We start from the raw sequence: 10,396 nt of genomic DNA, 5'->3' as shown, positions 1-10,396 counted from the left end.
GCAAACTTTTTGACTCGAGGGCCACAATGGGTTCTTAAACTGGACCGGAGGGCCGGAACAAAAGCATGGATGGAGTGTTTGTGTGAACTAATATAAATTCAAAGTAAACATCATTACATAAAAGGGTACGGTCTTTTTTTTTTTTTTAGTTTTATTCATTTCAAAAGGGCCGGATCCGGCCTGCGGGCCGTAGTTTGCCCATGGCTGGCTTAGACCGTAGGCTAATACGATGCCCTCTCCAAGACACTACAAATCAGATTAGCAACAGGCGGGGTCCAGAGGAAAATTAACTCTATTACTCTCAATATTGGTCTTTTAGACATCCAGCGCCCTTCACTCCACAGATCCCACCTCTCGGTAGCAGGAACATGGGAGGGAGGGAGGGAGAGAGGGAGGGAGGCGGGCTTTTTGATAATGTTTACATGTCAAATCATTTTAACGAGCATTTTCAAGGCAGAATTCTTGAAAGCAATCCATTCCAGAAGCAGACATGAGGGAGAATTTTTTATTTATGCACAGCTTGAGAGAAAAACTTTAAAAAGGGTAAACTTCTAAGTTGGGGGAATATAGAAGTGTTAGATGGAAGAAAGAGCTTTAACTTTCCCCTGAAAGTAGCATTTCATTTCTTTTGCATAAAAAAGCAGTCTGTGAGGGTGCAAATCATCAGCTGTCAACATGGATTCAATTCTGAAGCTGTAGAAACAACAACACACAAAACGAACCAAACCCACACAGCCATGGAGTCACCCAGTGTTGGTACCAGCGGGAGGTCTCCATGTGGTCCTGGGCCCAACAACAAGGCACCCAGAGTGGCTGCATTTAATTAGGCAAATGGGCGGCCTGGAAAATACATGAAACAGGAAGGAGGGGAGGAGAGGGAGGGAAGGGGAGGGGAGGAGGGAAGCAGAGAGGAAGGAAGGAGGGAGGGAGGGAGGAAGAAGAGGAAGAAGTCTCTGAGCGCCTTTCCAGATGGTGGTACCTGAACCAGCCTGTGCTGAGGGGGAGGGAGCCCATGGCGGTGATGACGGGAGAGGAAGGGGCGTGTGCGGCCGTTCCCGGGGGCGACTGAGCAGCGGGGCATTGATTTGATCACGTTTTCTGTTTGTTGCCAACCTCTGGCATGGCGTCCGGGAACGCTCCCCTTCCAGGGCAGAGCTCGGGGAGGGAAGGATGGCTGTTGGGAGGGTCACCCACTCACTAGGGCGCGCCGGGCAGGAGCGCCCACGCAGAAGGCAGCTCCCGCTGGGGAAGAGGAAGCTCCGTGGTAAACAGTGCAAACGGAGAGAAGGAAGGTGAAGCGTCAGGTTTCCGAGGAACATCACTGACTATTGCCCAGTTTCCCTCTGGTGCAGGCCAGTGAATCGGAGGCAAGGACTGAGATGGGCTCCTGCAAACTGAGGTACCAGGCAGGGGGCACCAGGACGCCCCCGGAGGCAGGACGCACAGAAGCCTCCTGGTTCCCCGCCCCCTCCTTCGCCAGCCAATGGGGCTCAATGTGGAGCAGCGGGGGAGGGGGGGAGGGGGGAGGGGGGAGGGGAGGTGGGGGGGTGGTGGGGGCGGGCAAACGCTCTGTCCTGGGCCAGACATTAACCACTTTCAGCATCGCTGGTCACACCATCTCTGCTGTAACTAACACCTCAACAGGCCCCAGTGACATGGAACAGACAAAACGCCAATGGTGCCTGTGCCAATAAAACTTTATTTATAAACACAGCAGTGGGCTGGGTTTGGCTCTCAGGCCATCTTTGCTGCCCTCTGGTCCAGCTGGAGGGTCAGGGGGCGAGGAGCACCACATCTGGGAGGCTCAGGACAGCCCCCGGCTGAGCCCGAGACCAGCTGCGGCTTCTGCGCGGTCCCCAGATGTTCCCACGGAGGCAGGAGCGTGGGCAGCCTGGCTGGTTTATCAGCTTGAGTTCTGGGTTCAGCTCTAGGATTTGCAAACAACAGCATCCGTAAGAAGGAGGACCCAGCAATCAGGAGGAGACGAGAGAAGCAGACATCGAAATAAAGGCAGACAACCTTTTCTTCTTTATTTCGCTTAGACAAAATGCAAAGAGTGTCTCTTTAAATTAAAAAATAAACGAAAAAGAAAACCAAATAGATCCCCCCTCCCCTTCACGGACGACACTCATCCTAAGTAGCAACAGAAGAAGGTCAGACCGAGGCCCCAGTTCCTAATGGGAAAGAAAGGTGTGCAAACATGACCAAGTCTCCCCCTGCCCCCACGCCAGCATTCCTTGCAGATTCACAGAGAGCGGAATATGCTTTCCTGTTTTCTTTCTCGCATCGTGTGTGATAGAACTTCCGGTCAGAAGGTTTAATTAGTCCCCCATGCACGTGTAGAAAATCAGTAAAAATGCAATAGCCTGTGAAGATCATAAAACTGGACTTCTTTCCCAAAAAATCAGATGCCCAGGCAGATGGAGCTCACACTCAGACAGAAAAAAAGCAGGAGAGTCTTTGCACTGTCTGTGGTTGCAGTAGTTTCTCTTTTTTTAATATATTTTGGCAATTTTCTTTAATTATAAATATTGGAATTCCGTAAAAAAAAGGTAGCTTTGATTGAGTTTTTTTAAACCGTATTTACAACCGCGGTCCCGCCATGCTGTCTGTTATACCAGGGTGTACGACTTGGCGTACGGATTGCTGCCTTTCAAGTGGCCCCGGGAGTCGAGCAGCGATTCCTGGGAGCTGCTCATTTTAGCTGCCTGGCCCAGCTCGGCCCCTTCGCGCTGAGGTAATGTGGCCACGGCCCCCTGCGGCCACTGCTGTCCCTCTCGGGTGGAGGATGTGGCTGAGGGCGCCTCCATGGGGATGGGCTCCAGGACCGTGGGGCGCTTCAGGGTCCGACTTTTCTGCGGCTCCAAGCACGCCTGCCCTAAGCTCAGGTCCCTGCTGGTGCCGGGGCCACTTCGGTTCAACAAGAAGTCCATTCGAAGGTATGGAGGCAAGTGGATGAGGTCACCTGCAAAGAAACACAGAGCAGTTAGCGGGGTGCTTCAGGTGGCGAGCGGGTCCCGAGGGCCCCTGTGCACACGTGACAGGCCCTCCAGGGCTCAGAGGTGAGCCCTGCACCCGGGTGAGGCTGTCAAACCCCTCGTCAGAGCTCGCTGCAAAGGCGGGACCATCCTCCCCTCTAACGTGCCGGCCTCTCTATGGCACAGGAACTCTTCAGTGTCACACTTTAATCAGACAAATGAGGTCCCAAGGTTCTTCCAAAGCCCACAACAGAAAGAGAAGCCACATCAAAAATAATCCTATATAATAAAAGCCTAACATGCAAACTGTCCTCTCCACCGGGAGTTCTACTTGCTATGACATGGGCTGACCACCAGGGGGTGGCGCAGAACATGGCGGGCGGGGTCAATGTGGCACTGGTAGCCGGGCAGCAGTGGAGGCACTGTGGCCCTGATGGGTGGGGCCGACGCCCGGCTCCCAGGTGCTGAGGGAGAGAGGGGTGCGCAGGAAGCCAGGGGCCCAGGTGCTGCCCAGGGCCCAGAGGTCAGCTGGGACCTACCCTTCCACACCAGACCCTCGCACTTCAGTCGCTGTCCAGGCCTGCACTGGGCCTCTAGTAATAAATAAACAAAGAGAAAAAGAAAAACTACATCCAAGGCAGACGTGCACACCAAGTGTGAAATGTGCTCCCCGAGTCCCAGGTGTGATGGGAAGCGCTTGGGGGAGCAGGGGCTCCGGGGGCGACAGAGAAAAAATAACGGAGCACCGGATCTGGTCTCGGCAGTTCCACAGGCTGTGTCACCTTCAAGCTACCAGCTTTCTCTGATCACTTTTGGTGAAAATGGCCCCAGCGACACTTTAGATTTGGCTCCGTGAAGTCAAAGGAGCTCTAATTCGATGTGGGCCTCAGTGAGTGAGCGGGATCAAGGGAAAGCTGATAAGAAGGGTCTTGACAATAAGCTGGCATAGGACTCTTGGAGAAAGACTGGCATAACAGGGCCTTCTTGTGGAAAGGGTTTTGGAGCCTGGTGTGTCAAGATTCAGGCTTGGAAGGAATGATGCATGGGGTCTGTCACTATGGAGTCTAAGGTCAAAGGTCCAGGGGTACCTTGTGATGGGCATTAGTCTTGTTCCTGAAAAACAGAAGTGTTTAAATAAAAACAATGAAACCTCATGCCCCGAATGCCTTGTATGATAACATTGAAAATGATTTATCTTTATTTCTGGTGGTGGATGTGGTATTCATTCTCTTTAGTGGGGGTTAATTATTTGCAAACAAATATCATGAAGTAATTAACAGCTGTCATTAAGAAATGACATTAAACTGGAAAAGCTCTTTGTAGTGTGAAGAATATTTTACATATGAGTCAACTCTAATTTACCATATTTTAAAATTTGTGGATTTTTATATATCCAGTTTCCTAAAAGTGACTGTCTTTATTCCTAAGAGCCTCATAGGCAAATTATATTAATTTTTCCTCTTATTTATTAACATGACTATTGTTTCTTAGTCTTGTTAAAAAATACTTGACAACATGTGGAGTTCATTGACCTCCAGGGTTATTTAAAAATGCAGGTCAGGGACACGCCCTGCTCTTCCTGAGGTGCAGTGACGCTGGACACCCGACGTGCTAGTCATGTGTTGTCACAGACCCAGGAATGAGTTTCTACCCAGCAGCTCCCCACTGAGTGAGGGGCACATTAAACCCCCAAAAGCAATCACACCTGGGTCCTGGCTGGATGGCAGGATGCGCGGGTCCTAGATTACATGGGAAAAATGTGTGTGGAATCAAAAGACAGAGCCCACGATAGCTGCCTGCAGTCCCCAGGGGCTCCCACTTTAGACAGAGTGATCAAGAGGGTCAGGGCAGCTGGGAATGACTGGCGAGGACTGGAAATCATGAATAATGGCAACTGCTCAGCGCTGTGTCTAGACACGGGCTACCCGTGTCTGCTGTGCAGGTCTGCCAGGCCCCTCTCAATACCCACCCTCTCTGCTGATGCGGTTTCTCAGGCAAAGCTGTGTGATGCTGTGTGGTGCTGTACTAGCTCTTTCGACAGTGCGTGTGCTTTCTGATGAGCACCCAAAGTAGCCCTATCAACTGTGTGAATGCTGCAAACGAGCTCTCTCCATCACTCACGCACGAAGGCAGCAGCGAGCACCCACGTAAGCGGTGGTAAGCTGTTTATTAAAGGTACTTGGGTCCATTCAAATCCCACCCCCTGTGCTAGTCCAAGGACCACTTGGGAAACTGGGTTCTCCAATCATCCATCCATCTTGCATGTTCTTCAGACGCCGATAGAGACAACCCATGCACGCATTACTCCAGGAAAAGAGAGAAGTGAAATGGAAAACCGTGGTGACAACGTGGATGTGGGCACCTGATGGTCTTGGCCTCCCTGCTCTCCCTGAGCCTGTCTCACACACGAGAAACGAAACAATGATTCTAATGGTAGTGATTAAGAGTAGAGGCCGGGATGACATTGCCTGCATTTCACCTGCTATAAATCTGGGCTCAGTTTCTTCATTCACAAAATGGGACCAGTGGCAGAACCTACCACGTAGGGTTATGGTGAGGACTGGGTTAGATAACGCATGTGAAAAGGTACGATCAGACGTCTTCCTTCTCAGAGGGGATGGAGTTATGGGCTGGGGATCTGCCAGGGACATGAGCTGGGAACTATTTTTTTATACCTTTGTTTCTGTCTTTAATGGGTTGATTAGGGTTCACCCAAAAGATACGCCCATGCCCTAGCCCTCGGAAGCTGTGAATGTGACCTTATTTGGAACAAGAGTCTTCGCAGGTGTAATTAAGGTCAGGATCTCCAGGTGAGGTCACCTGGATTTAAGGTAGGCCCTAAATGCAATGCCACGTGTCTCCGTAAGACACTGGCAGAGGGAGATTGGAGGCACAGAGGAGAGGGAGGACGCCGTGTGAAGATGGAGGGGCAGGTTGGAATGATGCCGCCACAAGCCAAGGAATGCCCAGGGCCACGAGAAACCAGAAGAGGCAAGGAAGGATTCTTTCCTAGAGTTTCAGGAGGGGGCCCGGCTCTGATGAAACCTTGGTTTTGGCTTCTGGCCTCCAGAACTGTGAGAGCATTAAATTTGTTGATTTAAGCCACCAACTTTGCGGTACTTTGTTACGGCAGCTATAGGACACTAGCACAGATGCCCGTCCTTCTTGGCTGGGGTGGGCTGGGGAACACCACGTGAACTCTCTCTGAAAGTTCTATGTAGGGTGACAGTCTCTGCTTCCATCAACCGTGGGAAGGAGGGGATCGCTCTTTAACAATAACAGGAGCCAACGTGGCTGTAGTTCACAGGGTCCCTCCTGTGCTCTGAGCTCGTAGGGGCGCCTCTGTGGGCTAACCTGTCACCCATCCTTCCTTCTCCACTGAGGCCAAGCCAGAGTCACTTCTTCCAGTTTCCCTGCTCCCCGGGGGAGTAGATGCTTGTCCAGCTGCCCCCAAAGGCCCCCGAGGGTTACATTCAAAGCAGCTCTCCTAGATCTTCTCTACCGGGAGCCGGTCCATGCTTGCTGTTTCAAGGGACCTGGCATATATGGCATACTGTTCTTAATATGTTTGCTCACCTTCTTGGCACTATGTGTTTTAACCAAGGTCTCTGAGAAAGATTGTTTCCCCAGGTAGGGATTTTCCCCTGAAGTTAGGGAGGGAATAAAACCTCTTAACTAAGTGCCAGGTGGGTAATTAATCACTTTACGAACAATCATGCTTAAGCTACATAATCTTTACTCCCTGGAATGGAGATAAGAAACGCCCTAACCTTTGAAATAGAGATTGATAGGATTGGAATCAACTGGTATAAATACAGATGTAAGAAGACAGAACGAGGAGAGACGGAACCTAGGCACAGAACCTACACAGAACGTTCTCTAGAGACAGAAGAACTTCGCTGGAGAGAACATGGCAAAAGATCCTGGACAGAAACTGGCCTCAGAACCTAGAGACAGAACCTAGGGAGAGAACATGGCAAAAGATCCTGGACTGAACCTGACTACAGAAATTGACAAAAGAACCTGACTAGAACCTGGTTACTGAACCTGGCTGGAGAACCTGGACAGAACCTGGCTGGAGAACCTAGCAAGACAACATGGACACAGAACCTGGCTGGAGATCCTAACCAGAACTTCGCTGGAGATCCTGACCAGAACTTGGCTAGAGATCCTGGCTAGGCTGCTGATCAACTGAACACTGCCTCCGAGTCTTTCCTTCTTCGCCGACTCCGTCCACACCTTTGGGGACCCCTGGACCCGCTGGGGCTGGACCCCAGCACTTCTCCAGGAGCGAGTAGGAGCCTCAGCCCCCTGCATGCTCCCCAGGGCTCCACATCCGGAGCTAAGTAGCCAGGACCCCCTTGGGTTCTTCCATGTGTTTGACAGCAGCAGTGACCCAGGAGTTCAGGATCTCTTTTGCTTTGAATTCCAAAAAGTCACTTCTCTCAGGTGCACAGGCCCCTTGCGTGCAAACCCACGTGGCCACAAACATGGGCGGAGCCAAAGCCCTGCCTTAGGGCTGTCTCTAGCGAAATCTGTTACCATGGTGTTCACATCTATTTTCAGCAAGGATGTACACTGTCTATCATTTAATTTCCTCCCCCTTGTTTCTGTCCAGCTTTCCTCTCCACCCCTCTCTGAGTTTAGAGACTAGAGAGACGGAAAAACACACACACACACACACACACACACACACACACACACACAGAAACAGAGGGAAGAGACATGGAGACAGAGCAAGGGGAGATGAAAACAAGAGAGAAAGAGCCACAGGTAGAGAAAAGTGGACGGAAAAGGAACTGAACTGAATCATGGGATGTGGCAGAGAGGAGGAGAGAGAGGACATGGGGTGGCACTATGGGAACAGATGCAGGTTACAGGTGATGAGAGGGCCCTGTCCCTGGGTCTCACAATAGTGGCCCAACCTCCCTGGGGCCTCTGTGTTATGGAAGCATTTCTCCACTTTGCCTCATCGGCCTGCACAGCTGCACCCCTCACCCATGCCAGTCGGAGGCCCTTATGATTTATGCCTTGAGGAATGATTTGGCCATGATTTTAATGTCATGCCTTGTCATTTGTCACAATGGTCTATTTCTAACCCTCCTGTCACTGCTCGCTGGGAACCTTTGGTGCCACTAATATTTCTAATGTCCCCCCCCCCCCCCGCCCCACTGTCCCTAATCCCTTTACTCACTGGTACCGTCTCAACTCCTCACCTCCACCCTGACCAGCACAGACTGCCCGGTGGTGCCGTGTCCATCTGCAATAGATGCTTGAAGCCTGCCCGCTAAGGGGGCCTCCGGGCCATGGCTGGCCCCGACTGTGTGGAAACTGCTGCATTAAACCTGCCTCTCTTTAGCCGAAGACCAGGAGACCCCCCTCTTACCAGGAAAGCAAAGCTTCCTGAACATTCTCAATATATTCAGACTCACACACAAGTCTGAATGCATTTCAGCTTCGGAAGAATAAGGGGAAAATCAATACCAGCACAGAAGAATCAGTCTATTGAGAAAATGTACAATGAGTGCACATCCCATGAATCTATTCCCAGACAATGCACACACCAGGGGGAAACGTCTAAAGTCTGGATCAATGGTTCTCAGCGTGGGGGATTTTGCCCCCAGGGGGCAGATGGCTATGACTGAAGACATCTTGGGTTGTCACAAGTGGGGGCGCGGTTAGCTCCCAGCTTGTGCTGGACAGAGCCAGGGATGCTGGTCAGCATGCTTCTATGCACAGCACCGCCCACCGCAAGGAAGTATCCTGTTGATGAGAAACGCATTTAGAAGGTCAAAGTTCATCTTTCCAAGTGGGTCCTTATATCATTTGAAATACACTGAATTCAATCAGCATAAGGACTCATACTCCTCAGCCTCATCCAGTCCACAAGGAGTTATGGCCTCAGTTCTTCATGGGGTGTGTTCTTCATGGGAAAAGTGAGGGATGGGCCCCACGGAACAGCAGCCAGAGGGCCTCCACTTGCCCTGATGGGTGGGAGTTTAGGACAACGGAAAGAGCGTGAACTAGAGAGTTCTGCACTTTGTGTCCAAATCCTGTCTCCGAGAAAGACACATGATCTCACTTATATGTGGAATCTAAAGAAAAGAAACTGATGAACAAAATAGGACTAGAGGCATGAATGCATGGGACAGACTGACAAGTCTCGGGGTGGGGATGGGAAGAGATCAAGCAAAGACTATATATGCATATATGCAAAGGCCACGGACATAGATATTAATATGGGGAAGGCCTAGGAGGGGTGAGGGCAGGTTGGAGAGAGGCAAAGGGGGTGAAAATGGGGGACATCTATAATAGAGTTAACAATAAAACAATCCTGCCCCTGCCTTGAAATAGTTCTGTGACCCCTTCCAGTTCCAGCTCTTAACTTTAGTCAATTGCAGGAAGGATGTTAACTTCTAAAGGTACCTTTAAGTCTAAAAGCTCCTTTCTTATGCTCTATCTCCCTGTGAGAACTGGTTAAGTACATCTGTATGAGGAATTTGGGGATAAGTATGGAACCAATGAATGCATTTCTTTATATATATTATTGATTTCAGAGAGGAAAGGAAAGGGAGAGAGAGAGATAGAAACATCAATGAGGAGAGAGAATCATTGATTGGCTGCTTCCTGCACGCCCCACACTGGGGATTGAGCCTGCAACCTGGGCATGTGCCCTGACCAAGAATCAAACCGAGACCTCCTGGTTCATAGGCCGATGCTCAACCACTGAGCCACGGCGGCCAGGAGAATGCATTTCTGAGAGCCTCCGATTCCAAGGCCTTCTTCCTCTTTATTAGCAACTGAGACATGCATAGCCTTCCGCAACAAACTCCTGCAGAATGAAAGTGACTCAGGGGCCCTAGGGACCTCCATCTCCACTGGGGCCACCTACAAAGGAACTTCCATCAATTTCTAACAAGGTCTGATATCTGTGCTTAGATGAAGCTTGCTATTAATGCAAAAGTAAGCAGCACAGAATGCTAACCTTGAGTTCTGGCAATTTCAATGAAAATCACACGGATCAGACTTGCAATCACACTGCAGCTTCAAAGAGCCAGCCGCCAGGGAGCGCGCAGTCCGCCCACACCAGCGCAGGTGAGATCTAACACTTCTTTGGTTTAATATTAATGCGGCAGCATGGTAATGAAAGCTTGTAAACCAACCTCTCCTGGTAAATGAATCTCCACTCCCTAAGGCAACCAGGAAAACCCCTCAATAAGTAATGTGAGATAGCTATCGGAGGCCCATGGACACAGACCCTGTTCCCACCCCTGGCTTGTACTGCAGAGGCCTCATGCATTCTTCAGAGCTCATCGATACATCCTCCTACTCACTAGTGAACTCTAACAACTGCTGTGGCCCTGGCCGGTGGGGCTCAGTTGGTTGGAGCATTGTCCCTTACACCGAAAGGTGGTGGG

The 10,396-nt window shown here is 50.7% G+C and overlaps 1 protein-coding gene across 1 annotated transcript in view; it reads right to left on the bottom strand.

The window, feature by feature from the left end:
• Positions 1-1,663: 1,663 nt before the first annotated feature.
• The window catches only part of DSCAM (DS cell adhesion molecule), a 360,122-nt gene continuing 351,389 nt past the window's right edge, over positions 1,664-10,396 (bottom strand). Inside the window, exon 31 of the mRNA XM_036348591.1 lies at positions 1,664-2,965. Within this exon, the coding sequence (XP_036204484.1) occupies positions 2,613-2,965 (353 nt within the window). The 3' untranslated portion in view covers positions 1,664-2,612. The remainder of the gene's footprint in view (positions 2,966-10,396) is intronic.

Source organism: Myotis myotis, unplaced genomic scaffold, assembly GCF_014108235.1.
Source record: "Myotis myotis isolate mMyoMyo1 unplaced genomic scaffold, mMyoMyo1.p scaffold_m19_p_2, whole genome shotgun sequence".
Taxonomy (NCBI): Eukaryota; Metazoa; Chordata; class Mammalia; order Chiroptera; family Vespertilionidae; genus Myotis; species Myotis myotis.
Note: the sequence above shows the minus strand (reverse complement) of the source record. Positions and strands in the feature narration are given on the sequence as shown.